Below are 20,151 nucleotides of genomic sequence, written 5' to 3'. Positions count from 1 at the left end.
CTGGTTTGATGCCTTTGAGAATTCTTAATTCTGATGTGCTCATTAGCCTACGTTATGATATCACTATTGCTGGATGCTGTTGACCTCTACTAGCTGATGCCAAACTGAAATTTAAGTCAGGGGAGATCAAATCCATGTCACAGGAACCACTGAATCTTAATGGGCAGCTTTCTTCCAAGGTCAGCAACAACCACCATCACTGCCACTGACTACAAAATTTGGACCAATGTTGACTAAGATTTTATGCTGCTTAGGGCATGAGAGTTTCACTTTTCCATTGCATGGAAATATTGACCGTACTTGTGATATTTTAATTCTAATGAGGATTTTATTTCAAAAGTAAGTTCTGTTCTAATGTTTACTCCGCAACAACAAAACAGAAAAGACAGTAGTAAACCTTTCATTTGAGTAATTATTGTTATCATTTTGGGTATTACTTTTATTTAATAATCACTATTATTATTATTGCTAGCCGTTGTTGGAGATGTCGCTTTTATAAATATTTCTATTCTCCTTTTTCACATTTTCATCCTATTTATAACAACAAATAATTAACAATAGCAACAAATACAATGGCAATCCCCGAGCCAACAATCCCCTCATCCTACCCACCCTCAAACAGCTCCCAATATTATGCATACAAAACACCAATGAAAAAGAATCGTCATTAATTTATACATCCCAACCCCCACTCCTCATGTTCAATGTCATCCAATTTGTGAAAATGCCATGATGAACAAGACCCATGAGGTGAGATATAGAGATATAGAGAAATACAGCACAGAACAGGCCCTTCGGCCCACGATGTTGCGCCGAACTTTTGTCCTAGGTTAATCATAGAATTTTGGACAATTTTTCATGGCCAATCCACCCAACCTGCACATCTTTGGACTGTGGGAGGAAACCGGAGTACCCGGAGGAAACCCACGCAGTCACGGGGAGGATATGCAGACTCCACACAGACAGTGACCCAAGTCGAAATCGAACTTGGGACCCTGGAGCTGTGAAGCAATTGTGCTATCCACAATGCTACCGTGCTGCCCTTAAGAAGTTAACCTACACTCCCTTATTCTACCCTAATCCAAGTACCTATCCAATAGCCGCTTGAAGGTCCATAAATTTTCCGAACCCCTCCATCCCCCTCAACTCGAACTTTACTTGTTAGGAACTCCAGCAGGTCCCCCCCGGCACGCTGAGGCACAGGGCGGAGAATCCAATCTCCATTTAGACTAATCTAGTTATATACATAATTGTCACTACACATCCCCTATTAAAATTGTTATCTATTATGACATACCTTTTAGCAAATTTCACCTGATGGTGTTGAGCTGAAACCCGAGTTGATGTCCCTTTTGCTCTACCGCCACGCTCCTAGCAGATACTCAGACTAACAGTCATTGGAATTCCATCAGTAGATTCCGCAAAATCATAGGCGTTTCCTTGTCTTGTGTGGCTCAGTTTACATTGAGTTAGCTGGGAAGCTAACTTAGACTTTTGAGGTCTTGCAGATAATGTATGCTCGCTACAAGGAATTGGAATTCTTCAGTGGGGAAAAAAACGTAGCAGCGTTTGAAAGTTGTTGATTTCTGAATCAAGCCCTGATACTTTACCAATGGTTCTTGTTAATGGGGATGACATTGTCTGGTTTGATATTTTGAAACCAAAACTTAATTAACTGAAGTCTAGTGCGGTTCATGTGTTTGTGTCAGTGCAGTTTGCATACATTGAGTATACATTATCATCTGCCCCAAATTATATTTAAGTAGCTACAGAGTCTGCAGCCAACCCAAACAATCCAGAAGTAGCACCAATGGAATGTATAACTTTATGTGACTTGGTGTCAAATTTTGCTTTATGATGCTGCTGCGCAAAGTGCCTTGGGACATTTTATTATCTTAAAGGCACTTTGTGAATACAAGTTGTTGCTGTATCATCTGAAGAGTCACTTTGCCACCGTGTTTCCAAGATGTCCTTTTATGTGTGAACAGAAAGATAGTTGTGCAAATGATTCTTTTAAATTTTAAAATTGTTTACTTAAAATACCGAACATGTGCAAGAATGCTTGTAAATGGTGCCCGACTACTGCCTAGTGTCTGCAATGCTAAAGTGGTGGGATCCTGACATGCGCTGTCCAGGTTGCCTTATTTGATTGGAAGCATTTACAAGAAAAGAGAAAGAAGGGGGAAATTCTTCTTTGGTAGATATAATTAAAAAAGGCCTGTGATAAAAGTTAATGGAATTATGTAGGGTGTTTAATGAATAAATGGCCAATTCGCTACCGCACATTTTGAACAAGTTGAATTTCATACCCAGAAAATTATTTTGACAAATTGATTGATTTGCTGACTCCATTTGTCTTTGAGGTATTAATGTTGAATTGAGGAGTGACAATATTTTTGTCTTTCAGCCTAACCTGTATCCAACTGTGGGACTTCAAACGCCAGGCGAGATAGTAGATGCCAACTTTGGGCAGCAGCCATTTGTGTTTGACATAGAAGATTACATGCGTGAGTGGAGGGCAAAGATTCATGGCACAATTGAACGATTTCCCATAGGAGACAGATTAGGGGAGTGGCAGACGATGATGCAAAAGTAAGAAATGCTGCTCCTTGCCTATCATATGTAAGAGGGTTAGCTGATCGCTTTGGTACCACATTTAAACTAGCTCATTATGTGAGAATTTGTTTTATAGCATGGTGTCGTCATACCTGGTGCATCATGGGTACTGTGCAACAGCAACTGCCTTTGCCAGAGCAACAGGGCAGACCATTCAAGAGGAGCAGAGTTCAATCAAAAACAGGCAGCGTAAGTCTGGCAGTGATGTGTATGTGTGTAACATTTTGAAATTTCTATTTTTAAGTCCCTGCTGTCTCAGTTGCTATCTGCACTGCCCAGTATGGAGCTGAGCCATACAAATTAAAAAGATTCCAACGGCTGAATTATCTAATTATAGCCAAGGTGGCATTAGCGATACTTCAGCCTGTACACCTCTAGGCTACAGCCACAAAAGTGAACAAGACCAGCCAAACATCCATATTCGGTGGCCCCGCTTTCCAATGAAAATGGTTGCTGTAGTGTTTTCTACAGTAAAACAGTCTGCTGGCATGTGGATAGATTTTCAACTTGCCACCCAAGAGTAAAACTAGTATTGTTCTAAAAAGCAACAAAAATTGAACTCTTGCTAGTTTCCATAATAAGCACCTGAACAGCAATATCAGTTCTACCCCATGGCAGCAAGTTGGAAATCTTCTCCACGTTACATGATGACTGACCAGTTGAGTAAAGTACTGAAGGCTGTTGGGGACCATTGAGTCGCACCATAGCATGAAGGTGTTCTGGGTGAAAGGGGGAAGAAAAAAAATCAAGCGGTGGAAAATATAAATTCTATCGTTTGAATCAATAAGAACTTTCTATCTCCTTTACATCGGTCTTGCCACAAAGCAAACCTCATAGAATAGTTTTCACTTCCTGGAATTGGAAAATATAATCAGATCGTGCTGATTTTACCAACCCTTTTTAGATGAGTTTAATGTTTTCACTTGATTTCTATATTTCTAGTAAAGGGAAAGGATACGAAGTACAATACAGGCTATAAGAATGAAATAGGAGAAAGTGAAGTCACGTGCTGGAAGCAACTAAATAGGCAGGTGCCTTGTGAATATTACACATTTGTATGACCAAAGAGCTATTTGAAATATTCACATCAAAATAAAGCTACAGCATGGACTGTTTAAACAATGAAGTTGAGCTGTCTGTTGGAGTCTGCAGTTGACTGATGGAGTCTACCATGCTTCTAAAAACAAACCTTCACAAAATGGCTGTTTAGCCTTGTATAATGTTTTCCTGCTTTGGGCAATGAATAACTGACCCACCTGCGTGTCTTCAATCCATTATTTTGGTTCCAGTTGCCTCTGAGTGTTATATAGCTTTGCTTTTGGTTAGTAACCTAAACCAGGAGATATTGTCCGCCTTTTGCAGCCGCAAAACTCAGTCTAGCCTTCTATTTCCATAACTATAGGTGGATTGAGAAGTGGCAATTTAAAACAGCTGCTTTAAGTCTTGACTTACTTAAAAACACCTTGCTACTCTGAACAGGTAAAGAAGAATTTCTGCTACCAGTGTCGGTTTGGTTCAGTGATACCCAGTTTCATTCTGAGTCAGAAACTTATCTTTTCAGTGCCATTCTAAGATTTGAGCACCTAATCCATGCAACCACTTCAGCGTAGTACTTGGGAATATTTTGTTGTCAGAGTTGCTGTCTTTCATATTATACATCAAATTAAGGCACTGAATATCTGATTAAGAAAAGCAAGATTGGGAGACCAGGGAGTTGATCTAACATCTGCTGGGAATTTAATAGTCTATGGTTAAGGAGAGAGTGACTGGACATTGTGACATTTTTCAGCTGATCAGAGAGAATCAGCATGAATTCAGTGACAGATAGGTCCTGCATGGCGAGCTTGATAAATGTTTTGAAGAAGTAATGGACATGGAAAAATCTCTGGATGTTATTTACACGGACATCCAGAAAGCATTTGATAACGTTCCTGATAAGGAATTGTTAACTAAAGGATCCCAAGGAATGCAGGGTTAATTATTGATCTGGTTAGGAAATTGACTGAGTGGCAGGAAAAGGGTATTGGCACTACTCTAATTAGCAGCATGTGATTTGTATTTGTAATGTCACATAGTCTATTGGGTCTCAACTACTTGCCATAAAAATGACTTTGATGAATGCCACATATACAAGCTTGCCAATGACAAAGATAGATGGGCAGCACGGTAGCACAGTGGTTAGCACAGTTGCTTCGCAGCTCCAGGGTCCCAGGTTTGATTCCCGGCTTGGGTCACGATCTGTGCGGAGTCTGCACGTTCTCCCCGTGTCTGCGTGGGTTTTTTGAACATTTTCCAAATGACGCAAAGCTAAAAACAGTGGAGGTCCAAAGAGATTGAGGTCCAGGCACTTGCTAAAACGCCATGAACAAGTACAGAAAATAATCCAAAACCAAAGAATGCTGGTCTTTATATCTAGAGGACGAGAATACAATGGGGTAAAAATCATGCTACGGCCCTGATTAGATCAGTGTTTTCAAACTTTTGTTCTGGGGACCCATTTTTACCAACCGACTAACCTTCGCGGCCTATGCCGGCCAACCTTCGCGGCTCACGCCGGCCGATTTTGGTGCTGACAAAAATGGAGGAAATGGTTTTGGGTCCCTTTGGCCCCAGTGGTCCCTTTGGCCTCCCGAACTTGTAAAAATAAAAGGCTGCAACCACTACCGCTAATGCGGCCGCACTGCGCATGCGTGCCCGATCATCGATGCACATAGTTTTGCGCATGCGCACCGATGATCGGGTCTGCATGTGCAGTGCAGCCGAATTTTTTTATGTTGGTGGCCATTTTGAAGGCCGCTTGCAGCCAGCATAGTTAAAAGCCGGCTGTTGCGTGCGGATTTGAGCAATCGGGAGTGCCGCGACAGATGGCTCCGTGACCCTCCCGACACCTGCCCGTAGGTCGCACCCCTGAGTTTGACAATGCTTGGATTAGATTGCACCTGGAGTATTATGAGCAGTTCTGGGCATTCTGCTAAATCTAGAGATTTGCCAGGATGATGCATGTAATCCAAGGATTAATTAACAAAGGAGAGATTACACAAACTCAGACTAGGGCTATATTCCCTGGAAATGTGGAAGTGATTTGATCAAAGATTTTCAAGATACTTAGTGGAATAGATACAGTAGTTAGAGAACTATTTCCAGTGGTTGAGGAGATTTGGACTAGGCGCCACAGTCTTTAAATACTAGAGCCAGAGTGATGTTAAGCATGTTGGATTTGGAACTCCCTTCTGCAAATGACAATTAATGCTAGGTCAATTGTTAAATTTAAATTTGAGATTGATGGAGATATGTTAACCAAAGATATTAATGCATATAAGGCAATGGTGGGTTTATGGAGTTATGCAGCCTTGATCTCATTAAATGGCTAAATAGCATCCTTTTGTTCCTATGTTCCTCCTGTAGGTGGATGCAGAATATTCAATTTCTATGTATTTATGGAAGAGTAGGGAGTTCTCCTTGGTGTTCTGACCATCATTCATCCCTCAGCCAGCTCAGATTAACTAGCCATTTATCACTGCTGTTCTTACTGTATGCAAACTAGCTTCTGTGTTTGCGTACATAATACCAATAACCACAATGTAGAAGTAATCAGTTACCTGTGAAATACTTTCCTATTTTTCATAAAAATTAGTGGAAATTGTTGGTGCAAAACAAACGTCTTTAAAATTGTTTGAAAGTTGAAAGCTGGGATTTAAACAAATCCTTTTTAGTCTGAGTAGTCACGTTTCATTGCTCAATTCATTTGAAGTGGGAATGGTTTCCAAACAGCAGTTTCTGACCAAGCGGTTCTGTCTCTCCTGCGGTACAAGACTGGATGTGGTCACTAATGTTCCAACATTTTAGAAAGATTTTTAAACAAAAATGAAAAGAATGAAATTGGGCTTAATCAGTAATTGCAGTCATCGCCTTCTCTCTTTCAGGAATACAGAAGCTAGTTTTAGCAGGGAGAGTGGGTGAAGCTATAGAAGCAACACAGCAACTATATCCCGGGCTGCTTGAGCGTAACCCAAACTTGCTCTTCATGTTAAAGTAAGTAAATTCGTACACCAGATTTGCAATGCATTTGATTGAAGATGGCATGTGGACAGGGGAGGTTGTGGTTTCAGCCAAAAGCGGGCTCATTGCTGAAAGTACATCTATGGTGCATGCCTGATGGACTTACTGGGAGGCACAAATGATTTTCAACTTCGGGCCATTAGAATGCAGTCTGAGCTGGTCAATGTCCGTTAAGTATGAACAGGGCAGCTTGATGAACAGAGTGTGGGAAATCTGGCTACTCCATGGATGATCGGAGCTGGAATTTATAGTAATGCTTGGAGGTGTTGGGGTAAAGTGCGCAGGAATAGAGTCTGCATAGCAGCATGGAACAGTACTTAGTGGGCTAGGTGGAGCATTTATGGTCTTCTGGTTTCTCAAAAATCGGGCAGAGTTTTTAAAGAGCATAGTCTAGCGGTTTTTAATTGGAACAACAGTTAAGTTGCTCACCACCTGGTAGAAATAGTTGTGCACCTCGCACATGTTCTGCTCATTTATACTTGAAAAATTACAAATGGGGTTAGCCTGGGTAGGACTCTGATTTTCATGTGCATGTAGCTTTCCTGCCTGTTTCAACAAGTGGTCTTGGACATCCAAAGAACCACTTCTGTTCCCTTGGCATTATTGTCTACTGCATCATTTGTAAACAACTGGCACTTTAAAATCACTCTTGGGATGTTTTCGATTTATTTTGATTCTTTCATGCTGTCTGTTATTTGGTTTTGCTCAGGGATTACTCTTTGCTAATTTTGTGTAGGTGTCGGCAGTTTGTGGAAATGGTGAATGGTACAGACAGTGAAGTGCGCTGTTTCAGTGCCCGTAGCCCCAAGTCCCAAGATAGCTACCCTGGATCACCCAACATGAGCCCTAGGCATGGAACCAGTAACTCTCACCTGAACAATGCAGGTATAGTACTGATCCATTTCTGCCCTTCAGTTCAGGCAATTTGTTATTTAAACTCTATATGCATTGGTGTTTCGGAGGTTTGAACACATGGGCAATCTGCCTAAATAATGGTATTTATTAAATTTCTGCTAACCAGATAGTGAAGTAGGAAGCCAGATACCAATCTTTATTCATACAAATTTATTTACAGGATTCAACATTACAAATGTTTGTCTCCTTAACCAATGCCCAATATCCAAGAAACCTCTCCAGCAGCAAAAGAAATTAACAGCCCCTTAAAGGAGCACTGTAACAAAAATCAAAAAGTCTGACTCTCGTGAGACCCGAATCCACAACCTTTTGAATGTCTTATCTGCCATTGACCAGACGTCCAAGCACTGTCTATTGTGCCACAGAGCCACACAAATTCCCTTTTGGAAATCAAAATTTACAATATAAATAGTACTTCAAAACAAATCACAGAAAAGAGAACAAAAATAAAACTACATTCCATATTCTGCACACCACATCATAATGCAATTTGTCCCTCTTTTGGGACTTCCAATAGTCACTTGTGGAAGCATTTTGTAAAACAATTGATGACCTGCATCAACCAGTTTATCTTGGAGATTAATTTTTTTCCTAGCATTTCTACACTAGCAAGGTCGATCCTTACCTTTTTTTCAGTCACACCTTTTGTTGAATGTACATTATCCCATAGGGAACAATTATCGATGTAACATTCAATGGATAAACTATTCTCATAAAAACTCTTTATATAGAATTTCCCCTCAAATATTTGACAAGTAAAACCCCATAACTGTTGCTTCTTTCTACAAGAGCCAGTGTTACTGCAACTATAAGACCATAAGACATGGGAGCAGAATTTGGCCACTTGGCCCATCGAGTCTGCTCTGCCATTCAATCATGGCTGATATATTTCTCATCCCCATTCTCTTGCCTTCTCCCCATAACCCCTGATCCCCTTATTAATCAAGAACCTATCAATCTCTGTCTTAAAGATACTCGGTGATTTGGCCTCCACAGCCTTCTGCAGCAAAGAGTTCCACAGATTCACCACCCTCTGGCTGAAGAAATTCCTCCATATCTCAGTTTTAAAGAATCGTCCCTTTAGTCTGAGATTGTGCCCGCTGGTTCTAGTTTTTCCTACAAGTGGAAACATCTTCTTCACGTCCACTCTATCCAGACCTCTCCGTATCCTGTAGGTTTCAATAAGATCCCCCCCTCATCCTTCTAAACTCCAATAAGTACAGACCTACAGACCTCAAACTTTACTCAACTAAAGTATTTTTGACCATCCTTTTATTTTCTTAGCTTCCCAGGCCAAATGACAGCATTTTCCATTTCCCTCACCAAATAAATATATAAAGGCAGCAGTTCTACACCAGCTAGAAGATTGACATGACAAGTGTCACTAAAATTGACTAATTTCACATCCTTTAGGTCCCCCCCAGGCTGGAAACTTGATGTGCATCTCTCTGTATTAATTTTTAGAATGTTTTATTTGCCCTTAAAACATCTCCAACTGTAGTGTGTTTCTTCATAATACTTAGTACCAATACATAAACTGGCCTTGTTTGAGAGCATAGCCAATTCAATTACCCAGTCAAGCCTCTTAACTGCTCTGCTTCTTCTTTAGATCTAACAACTTTCTGTGACAACATTTTAAAAGATACAAAAAAGATTTTTATAGTTAAGTTTGTTTTTTTCAATTTACCCCAAACGTATACATTGAAAGACCCCACCCCCTAAAGCCTGACTTCCAATCTTGAATTCTCCTTTAATCTTATAATGGATTGCTCTAATTCCATAGAATCTCCCCATAGAAAATCATGCACACAAATCATAAAGGTGCCTAAGAGCTTCCCTTTGTGGTACCAGTAGAACATTGCTGGAACTGTTTCCAGTTGAATACAGCTTACTTTCAGCAAGATGAATCTAACCAATAAATAATATACCCTCAACGCCTCATTCAATCCATAAATGCATTTGTTTAATTTCCACAACTTGCTTTCTCCATCGCTTGCCTCTTTCAGCTGTTCTGGAAACAATTCTGAATTTTCTTTCCCTGCCAAAATGTGGCTTTTATATCGATTGACACGAATATGTGGTCAAGAGAGCTAAGAAAACTTTCAGGATTTCTTTTCCCACTATGGGGCAATCCATTCTAAAACCTTGATATCAAGTCACTCCTGAGCCGCTAGTCGCACTTTAGCCTTTCAAGTCCCTACTGGGATGATTTTTGCCATACCTGTCCATCTATATGATAAGGTTAGCTGTCTGAGTCGACTCCAAATTCTTTCCAAGCATTTAACTCTTTATTTTGTCTCTCTTAATTTGCCTTTTAATTTGCTGGCAGCCGCCAAAATTTCCTGGTCATAAGACTTCTGTTTCTCCCTAAAATAGTCACACCCCTCTATTCACTGACTCTGTCACCAGAGTGTCTGCTCTAGGCAGTTGTCCTTTGGATATAGAACAGTACAGCACAGAACAGGCCCTTCGGCCCTCAATGTTGTGCCGAGCAATGATCACCCTACTCAAACCCACGTATCCACCCTATACCCGTAACCCAACAACAACCCCCCCCCCTTTAACCTTACTTTTTAGGACACTACGGGCAATTTATCATGGCCAATCCACCTAACCCGCACATCTTTGGACTGTGGGAGGAAACCGGAGCACCCGGAGGAAACCCACGCACACACACGGAGGACGTGCAGACTCCACACAGACAGTGACCCAGCCGGGAATCGAACCTGGGACCCTGGACCTGTGAAGCATTTATGCTAGCCACCATGCTACCGTGCTGCACCTACTATGATGGTCCTGTCCTGTGTGCCACTATCATTCTGCTTACTGCCACCTGGCTCCTGTTCCTTAATTGTCAAACACATGAATATGAAGTACAAGGTGCCGCATGCCTTCTATTAGCTGTTCAAGTTGTAATAAATACCTATCAACAATGATGAATGGACCCTCATAATTTGACTGCCATGTTGGAGGACCACTGTCTTACCATCATACGTCTCCACCGTACCTGGGCTTTTCCACTCTTATGATCGTCACTTTTATGGTATATTAAATCCTCAGGATTAAGGTTTACCTCAGATGGTCTTCCACGATGCCTTGGAGCACTCCGACTTTTATTTCAGCCTTAATGAATGCTCTTCTGCATGTAAAGCATTTAAATTTATAGAAACAATTGATCCAATTAGGGCAGAGGGACAGTCACACAGCAAAGAAGGTAAATTGGGATTCCTCTCTGACCAGTTGATAAGGACGACCCCCCCACCCCAAAAAAACCCACCTGAAGTGAATTCTCTGTCTGGACCACTCATGCCAAGGCAGTTGTTAATTTGCATTTTGGTTGACTAGTTAAGATCGGTTTTTTTTTTGGAAATATTTTTATTGAACATTTTTAATGTAAATACAAATACAAAAACATAACACAAAAACAAGAGCAGCCCCAACAGTGCCAAGCTCTTTAAAATACATAACAAATGGTTGCCATCTTATACAGAACCGCCCAATTGACCCCTCAGCGTGAATTTAACTTTCTCCAAATACAAATTCCAGGAGCTCCCCAGCCACACCGAGGCACTGGGTGGAGAAGTTAACCTCCACTCCGGCAGAACCCGAAGCGAAGGCTAAAACATCTGCATCCGCTTCCGTCTGCAACTCTGGCAGCTCTAACACCCCAAATATGATCTCTAAGGAACCAGGCTCCAGCTCCCTGTGTTATGGGCCAGGATTTGGAGAACCCCAAAGTGTATCATAGAGTTCACCTGACCCACAACGTTTAATAGATTGTGGTATGGGGAGTACACGGCCCACTCCACAGGTGTGCTACAGCAAAAATGGAAAAGTATTTTTTAAAGCAAAACCATGTTTATTCTATCAACTCAAGTTAACCTTTTTAAAACATGCATTGAACATCTTAGCAACCATTAATTCAAATACAACCCCCAAAGAATACAACACTAAGTAATTCTTAAGCTGTCCTTTTAACATCCAATGGACTTTAAAAAATCCTTTCAACAGAAGCACATCTGGTTAAAGTCACTACTGAGAGCAGTTATTAGTTTTAAATCACCTACGGATCGATTTACATTCTTTAGATTACAGAGAGAAACTCTAATACCCCTTCTAGCTGTGACTGCAGCTATCCAGCTCTGAAAACGAAACTAAAACACATCGTACAGCAAACAGCCTAAAGCGAAAGTAAAAAGCTGACAGACAGCCCAGCTCCACCAACACTCTGACATCACTGATAAACACCCATTTCTTAAACGTACATTTCTTAAACACTCATTTCTTAAAGGTACTCTCACATGACACCTGCCTAAGATCACTGACATGGTGCCGAAGAAAGAACCCCAAAGGTTAACTTAGGACCTGCCTGGAACATATGTATGTGATTTGCTGGGCCACTCGCATCGTTCGCACTCATCTTCTACCCCCTCAAACACCCAACCCTTCCGTGCCCTTGAAAGTGTGCCCGATGCGCCACCTTCAGTTGTATGAGCCCAAGCCGTGCACACGATGACATGGCGTTCACCCTTCGTATGGCCTCAAACACACTCCTCCTCCACTTCATCCCCTAGTTCCTCCTCCCATTTCGCCTTAATCTTCTCCAATGAGGCAGCATCTTCTGCTAGCAGCTCCCCACAGATGCCTGAAGTTTTGCCCTCCTCCAACCCGGCCAGCGACAGCACCCTCTCCTCCAACAATGTATGAGCCCGGGCCTTGCACACAATGACATGGCATTCACCCTCTGTAAGGCCTCGCACCACACCCCCTACTCCACTTCCCCATGCAAGTACCTGAACGCTTTCCAGCTGCGCGAACCTGTATTTCTCCACTCACTCCCCCAAACTCGCAAACTGCCCCTCCAGGAACAAATCTCCCATTACTGCCTCTCCCTTATCCTCCCATCCCCTTAACCTTGGCATCCACCCTCGCTGGCTCAAACATGTGGTTGTCCCTGATCGGTATCATCCTCGACCTTCTCCTTGCTTTAAAGTGCTACCATAACTGCCTCTATATTTTTAGCATATCCTTCACCACTGTGTTCCCCGAAAACTTCCTCAGGGAGAAATGGAGCAGGGCTGTCACCAGCACCCACAATACACCCCCCCCCCCCCCCCCCCACCCCCACACACACACACACACACACACACACACACACATATGCGCACACAGACACGCCCTCTCCACATTCACCACCCAATAATAGTAAAGCAGGTTCTGCAGCCCCAACTCCCTTGACTGCCGGTCCCTCTGTAGGACCACCCTTCGTATCCTCACTACCTTCCCAGCCCATATAAATGACAAAATCATGCTTTCCACCCCAGCAAAGAACCGATTGCATTCACCCTGCTCACCAAGCGTGTAAAATTTAGCTTCCGAAGCTGCACTCAATCCCTTGCCACCTGAAATGCGAGTTTGTCAGCCTGAACAGCAAAACCCCCCACATTAGTCAGAAGTTGCGTTCGAATTCAGTTTATATCCGGAAAAAGCTCTGAACCACTATAGTATTCCCATTATGACCCCATTATCAGAACCAGATCCGTGACATACAGCAAAAGGCCGTTGGCATACGGAGACGCAGTAGCCTGAGCTTACATTATTTGTCCGGACATTAGTCTGTGTCTCTTGGTACAACAATTTAACCCACAACACAAACTTCGGCCCTATCCCGAATCACTCCAGCACCGCAAACAGATACCCCTGCATCCAACATCACAATCACTTCCTGCTCATCCCCCTCTGCCTGCGACAGAACCACATTCAACTGTACATTGGAAGACAATTGCCTACCCTTCACAAATCCCATCTGATCCTCCCTGATGACCTGCGGGAGACACCCCTCCAACCTGAGCGGCAACACCTTTGCTGAAATTGCGAGCATGTTCAACATGAGATTGATCGGTATGACCCACATTCCACCGGGTCCCTATCTTTATTCAAAAGGAGTGAAATGGACGCCTGACTCATCGTTTCTGGGAGCACACCCTGAGCCACCACATCCTCAAATGCTTCTCCCAGCAGCGGGACCAACCTGTCCATGAACGTTTTAGAAAAATCCCACCGGGAACCCATCCTGTCCCGGTGCCTTTCCCGCCTGCATATTCCCAATTACCTTCATGACTCCCTTTGCCCCAACAGATCTTCCAATCCCTCCCAGTCCTCCTCCACCACCCTTGGACACTCCAACCCGTCCATAAAAATCAATCTTGTCCGAATCATCCTCTAGTGTTTCCGAGCTGTGTAACATTTTGTAAAACCCCTCAAACTCTCTTATTCGCCTTCTCTGGGGCCAAAACCAACTCGCCCCTCTCCCGTATCTGAATGATTTCCCAGGGTGCCACCTGCTGTCCCATCTGGCATGCCTGCAGCCTGCTGGCCTTCTACCCATTCTCATAAACTGCTCCCCTAGCCTGTCTCAGCTGCCATGCTGCCTTATCCGTGGACACCAGGTCAAACTGTGCCTGCAACAGCTTCCTGTTCGCCAAACGCTCTGAGATAGAGTCCTCCAAATACTTCCCATCCACGTCCAAAAACTCATCTACCAACCGCTGGAGTTCTTCCCTCGCTTCCCTATCCCACTGTACCTTATGTGCAATCATCTCCCCCTCACCACCACCTTCAGGGCTTCCTACAACACCAACCTCCCCATTCCTATTGGAACTCTGCATAATCATCCAACATTGTGGCCATCTTTACACAAAAGGACCACTAGCAGCCCTGCATCCAAACTTCACGCCGGCCGTCACCAGCCCCTCCTTCAAAGCCACATCCACTGGGTGCAGAGCATGGTCAGCAATTGCAATCGCATTGTACTCCGCTTTCCTTGCCCCTGTGATCTGTGCCTTTTTCATGGAAGGCTTGCTCGGCAAGGGTATCTCACTAGAGACTACATGAGTACTAATAAAGTGTAAAATGGCTTGCTTCAGCTATTTGCAGGGAGTAATTTAATGACCTCAAATGTGTTGTCATCCCTGTAGAACCTTCATACTCTAACCTTACTTCGATATTTACTACTGAGTGAATCAAAATAACATTTCAACCAAGCTGTGCCACACGTTGTCAATGTACAACCATAATCTAGTATGGTTCAATAAAGCAGATTTATGACTAATACACTCATTACCAGACTAAAGCTTCTTTGGGCAAGTACAGTTCCATCAGACTGATCGTTAAAACTTTGGAATGTATCGCTTCAAATCTCCTGATTATTGCATAATGGTATTTTGAGTCACATCTGTTAACTGTTCCTTGGGCATTTGGGGTTTATTTGTCTATTATTGCTACCCTAATCCTGTCATCTGTTGCGATATCCAGATCTGCCAAAAGTGTTTTCATCCTCATTCCTTCTGTCTGTAACTCTTCCATTGTGCTGATGCCTGCACCTAGTCTCTGAATGATCTTGAAAGGACACAGTCATTGAGCCCTGCATCCTTTGCAGGATATCCCATTTGCACCATCAAGGCCACTGGAAATTATTGGTTCCCTATAAACATTTTTACAGCAGTAGATAATTGATCCAAAGGGTGTCTTTCTGTGAAACATATGGTCAGTTAAGACAGGAGCTTTCCCATATACGACACCTTGGCACAATGCACCAATTTAAACAAAAGCACTGAACAAGGACTCTCCAAATTGAATTTCTGCAATTTTTTAATACTATCTGTTAACGTCCATGTTATATTCCTCTGGACGAAGCTTTCTCTTTCAAAATCTACCCAAGTCTGACTATGCCTCATAGGCATCTTATTGATAATCTTTCTTGTAAATTTGACCCATGAAGCTCAATAGAATATTAAAACCTTCATCAGTATCCAAATGACGGGCATCCAGCTCACAAAATACTTGGATACTCATTTTACTTTGGTAGGAAATGACAATGCCAAGGCCACAACTTGTTTTCTCTTCAGTGAGGACGTAATCCATCCCCACCATTTCACCACTGGTCTTAAAGTTCATATTTGGCATACATTGGTGGGTAATTATAGCCTGACGATTTACATTTGCTTCCAGCCATTCTTCGCCCAAGTAACTCTGATCACAATCTCCTGGCTTTAAACAAAAAAAAATCTTCACTATTCGACAGCCGTTTTTTGTTACTATGTTAGACCACTGATAGCCAGATGGAGAAGTGGGAAACCAAATGCAAATCTTTTACTTAATAAATTTATTTGCAGAGTGAAACATTCCAAATGTCATCTTCCGCCCTGAGAAGTCTCAAATATCCTCCAAGGTATTTAATAAATCTATGCCCACCACCACTATATCTTTAATCTTATAATTTATAATAATCTTTATTGTCCAAGTAGGCTTACATTAACACTGCAATGAAGTTACTGTGAAAAGCCTCCGAGTTGCCATATTCCTGTTCGGGTACACAGAGGGAGAATTCAGAATATCCAAATCACCTAACAGCACATATTTCGGGACTTGTGGGAGGAAACCGGAGGAAACCCACGCAGACATGGGGAGAATGTGCAGACTCCACACAGATAATAATACAATTAACATAGTGTGACCATATTGATATTTTATGGCAGTGAGGAACAGTGATTACTTTTCAATTTTTTTTCCTCTGCCACTTCATGATGGCAAACCAAGACTAGGATGGTGCCACGTTTGTTACATAGTATTCACAGCCCTGATCCCCAGCTACTATAATTGCCAAAAATAAGGAGCAGCATTCTATTTATTGCAAACATGACTCTGAAAATCATGTTCTGAAGATCAGGCCCAAGATTCATCCAGTGATCTTTCTGCACCAGACCAACGTGTTCTTGGTTCTCAGTTTTTGGGATTTGGTCTGTTTTGCTATTATAGTACTGCATAGATCGTTGCCTTGCACGGGCAAAGAAGCACTCCCCATGCCACACAGATATCTTGGGTGTCCACGTTAATCCTGAATTTCTGATCATGTGTCTCCACATTTGCGGAAAAATAAATATTGAGCTGGATAAGGCTTTCGGTCAGAAGGATCTTCTTGGCCTACTGATCAAGGAGCAGACCATGACTGTTAAAAGGATAAAGAAAAAAAATGATCAAACTCAATTTAAAGAATGTTAGTGAGATGCACCTTTTTGTATACTTAAAAATGTATTTTCTGCCTTGCAGGAGCAGATAGCCCAAACTGCAGCAATGGGGTTGTGCCGTCAAAAAGCAAACCAGTACACAATAAATATCCAGCTATAAGTTCCTCATCTTCATCTTCTTCGTCCTCTTCCTCACCCTCTTCTGTAAACTATTCTGAGTCCAATTCTACAGACTCTTCCAAATCCCAGCAGCACAGTAGTACAAGTAACCAGGAAACCAGGTATGTCTGTCGCAATCCTAACTGCAATCATACCAAATGTTTATGATTTTTTAATAAAAGGGGTGGCCGTGTCTTTGTGAATTATTAATATGGTAGTTAGTTGTTCGTTGCATTCCATGATCTGTGAAGTGACCAAAAGGTTGTTGAAAGTTGTTAAATCCCTTCTAACAATACAAATGAAAGTTGACTGTCATTATAAATCTGGGATCCTGAGCTCCTATGATGTGAAATGGTGTTATCTAAATGCAACCTGTTTCTTTCTGCAAATCTAAAGTGCAATGTTGGAGCTACTGTAGGCATAATGTTGATCACAATGATGTGTGAACTAATGTGAGATAGTTATGGTATGCTTGCAAAATCAAACTCCAGATGTATCTGTGCATTTGTGACTACACAGCACAATGTTGGAGCTTGTGACCTAGCAGGAAGAATGCTGAAACATATCAAACTGGTGATGGTTTGTGAATCTGTACTATCTTACCAGTCTTCTACTTTATAACAGAATTTCATTATCAAATCGGCAGTTGTCAAGTACAGGAAGACACTAAAGAACATTTTATAGGACGTAAGAGTGTTGTGTGAAGTATGAGTCATGATCATGTTGTGTTTTCAGCCTTCCAACTCAAAACAGTCTTTAAAACATTACAGCAAAAAGGAGAGAAGAACTATGGGGCAAACTAGTACCTATTTGAAATAAAAGCAGAAAATGCTGGACATAATCCGGTCTGTCAGCAGATGTGGAGAGTTGGCATTTTACATATATGATGCTGAAGTACTATGTTTTTCTCTCTCTACAAGTGCCGTTGAACCTACTGAATATTTCCAGCATTCTCCCTTTTTATTTCAGATTTCCAGAATCCACAATTTTGCTTTTGTATTAGCAAATATAGTGGGAAGCTGTAGCTTTGTCACATTTGGAGCTGAATCAATTTATGAAAATAAAAAAGATATAGATTCTTGAACTAAGTTTTTCTAATATGTACCTGCTGAGATTTAGAGTTTCCTGGTCTTCACTTTGTGCACTCTTGTGAAGCACAGTTCAATATGTACAATGTGCCTGATCCCAGTTAAAACCAGAAAATGATTGGCCAAGTCAATAGTGTATTTTGACAATTCATACCCAGTCTCAGCAGCTTTGTACTAGAGAAAGCTGTGATTGATTTATGAGGCTAAATTGTTTTTGATTTATTACCACTGTGAAACTACCTGTGCTTCATGACTGTGACTTGTGTGCTGGTTTTAAGAGGAAAATCAGTCATTGCATTTAGTGCGTTAGTACACTTCTTTCTCCCCACTGATACCTGGGCTGAATATTCCTGTCGACTTCAGGACTTGCAACATTGGATCATAAAGCAAGTCCTGAACCTGCAGTCTGGGCAGCAGGACCAGATCAATGATTTTTACTGCAGATGACCTAATATTAGGCTCTTCATCCAATTAAGAATGACAGATGGGTGCCTGATGCTGCCAGGCATTCACAGGACCATCAGTTCTGAAGCCTCTGCAGTGGGTGGGTGCAACTAAGGCAGGCCGCAGTCCTTGGGGACACCTCGAGATTGAGGCTCCCTTGGAGAAACAACTTAAAAATAAAAATTTGGGAAAGCTGGGGGGCAAGGCCCTGCCATTTGCAAGGCAAACCACTTCTTGAGGGGTTGCAGAGCCTGCCTACTGCACTTGACCTCTTTCTCTCTTTCTTTCCCCCCCCCCCCCCCCCCCCCCCCCCACCACCATACATCCCAACTCTACCATCAGTTCCTAACACCTAGGAGCCAGTAGTATTCTGCATCTGAGCATTTTTTAAAAAGAAGTGTTGCATGCCCAATTAAATTGATAAGAGGCCTGATATCTGAGGTTCTCCTCTTGGTGAGTTGCTGGCCATAATAAATAATTTGATTAGTCAAATGCCCTCTGCTACCCCTCCACTAAAGAAGAAGATGTCAACCTAAATTGGAAAAAGACGTCTGGCCTGTTTTCATACATGTTAGATCAATCGGGCTATAGGCCTCTTGAGTGAAGGTAGAAGAAAAAAATAAATCTAGCTTTGTATATTTTGCTGGGGATAGAAAATGCCTGTTCTTCATGACTGGTGCCCATCTCAATAGACTTGCATCTGAAAGCCCCATTGAAGTGGATTGGAAAATTTTGCCACCTGATTTTGTGTGTTATTGTTCAACAGCGACAGTGAAATGGAAATGGAACCAGAGCACTACACCAACGGAGTCTTGGAAAACACCTCCACTAGAATAATGAATGGCAACTATAAGCACGAAGAAATCCTGCAGACGGATGAGTCCAGCATGGGTAGGATGAGGCAGAGGGCAGGGGCATGCATGCTGCGAGAGCGAAAGAAGGGACAGGTGTTGGATCTGTAGACAAATATTTGGGAAGGGACAATGTGAGGAAGAATCTGTGCAAACTGAACATGTGTATGAGGAGTTAGCAAAGTGAGATTCTGCACTCAACTATTTTTTTGTCACTTTATTTTTCCCCAGACCCACAGTGCTCCTTTTCCTGGCTTTAGTCCCTCCTTGAATCCAACTGCTCTGTCATGATCTGTCCTAAAAGTGGAATTTATCCACTCTTCACCCAAGAATTGTGAACCCATCACCACCAAAAGGAATACATAACTGAGATTTTTGAATCCTCTTCCATCTTTTGGTCACAAGGTTGACTGCATCAACATTCCCAAAGCTGAGCAACCTTTTGTTCTGCCTGACATGCTGTGCCCTCTGGATCTGCTGCTGCTTCTTTAGCCCTCCATCATCCTTTGTGACTGAAGGATGCTAGATGGCTTTCAATATGTTCCTTTTGTCCTCCACAACAAGTAGTAATGTAAATTCCATGATCATGAGATTCTTCGTCCAGCTGTTCAGGTGTAAAGCTATCACTAAACCATAAGCGACTGCACCCTAATAGAATCAAAATGTAATAAAGCACTGAAGGGAGTCATTTAGCTTATCATGCTTTGCTGGCTGTTTGGTGGAGCAATCCAATAAGGCCCAATGCCGGATACCTTTTGAAATGAAATGAAATGAAAATCGCTTATTGTCACGAGTAGGCTTCAATGAAGTTACTGTGAAAAGCCCCTAGTCGCCACATTCCGGCACCTGTCCGGGGAGGCTGGTACGGGAATCGAACCGTGCTGCTGGCCTGCTTGGTCTGCTTTTTAAAAGCCAGTGATTTAGCTGAGTGAGCTAAACCAGCCACTTCAGATAACTATCCAGTTCACTTCAGGAAATTATCATTTGAATCTG

At 42.3% G+C, this 20,151-nt stretch overlaps 1 protein-coding gene across 4 annotated transcripts in view; it reads left to right on the top strand.

The window, feature by feature from the left end:
- Positions 1 to 20,151, top strand: part of ranbp10 (RAN binding protein 10) — a 191,097-nt gene that overhangs the window by 144,276 nt on the left and 26,670 nt on the right. For 2 of the 4 annotated variants that reach the window (XM_038806801.1, XM_038806799.1), the window contains 6 exons: positions 2,408 to 2,592; positions 2,693 to 2,805; positions 6,540 to 6,648; positions 7,412 to 7,560; positions 16,699 to 16,897; positions 19,074 to 19,198. In XM_038806801.1, coding sequence (XP_038662729.1) covers positions 2,408 to 2,592; positions 2,693 to 2,805; positions 6,540 to 6,648; positions 7,412 to 7,560; positions 16,699 to 16,897; positions 19,074 to 19,198 — 880 coding nt within the window. Of the gene's footprint in view, positions 1 to 2,407; positions 2,593 to 2,665; positions 2,806 to 6,539; positions 6,649 to 7,411; positions 7,561 to 16,698; positions 16,898 to 19,073; positions 19,199 to 20,151 lie in introns of all 4 variants that reach the window. The other 2 variants (XM_038806800.1, XM_038806797.1) reach the window with 1 other exon arrangement.

This window comes from Scyliorhinus canicula, chromosome 9, assembly GCF_902713615.1.
Source record: "Scyliorhinus canicula chromosome 9, sScyCan1.1, whole genome shotgun sequence".
In the NCBI taxonomy this organism is placed as follows: Eukaryota; Metazoa; Chordata; class Chondrichthyes; order Carcharhiniformes; family Scyliorhinidae; genus Scyliorhinus; species Scyliorhinus canicula.
This window is presented reverse-complemented; position numbering and strand designations above follow the sequence as displayed.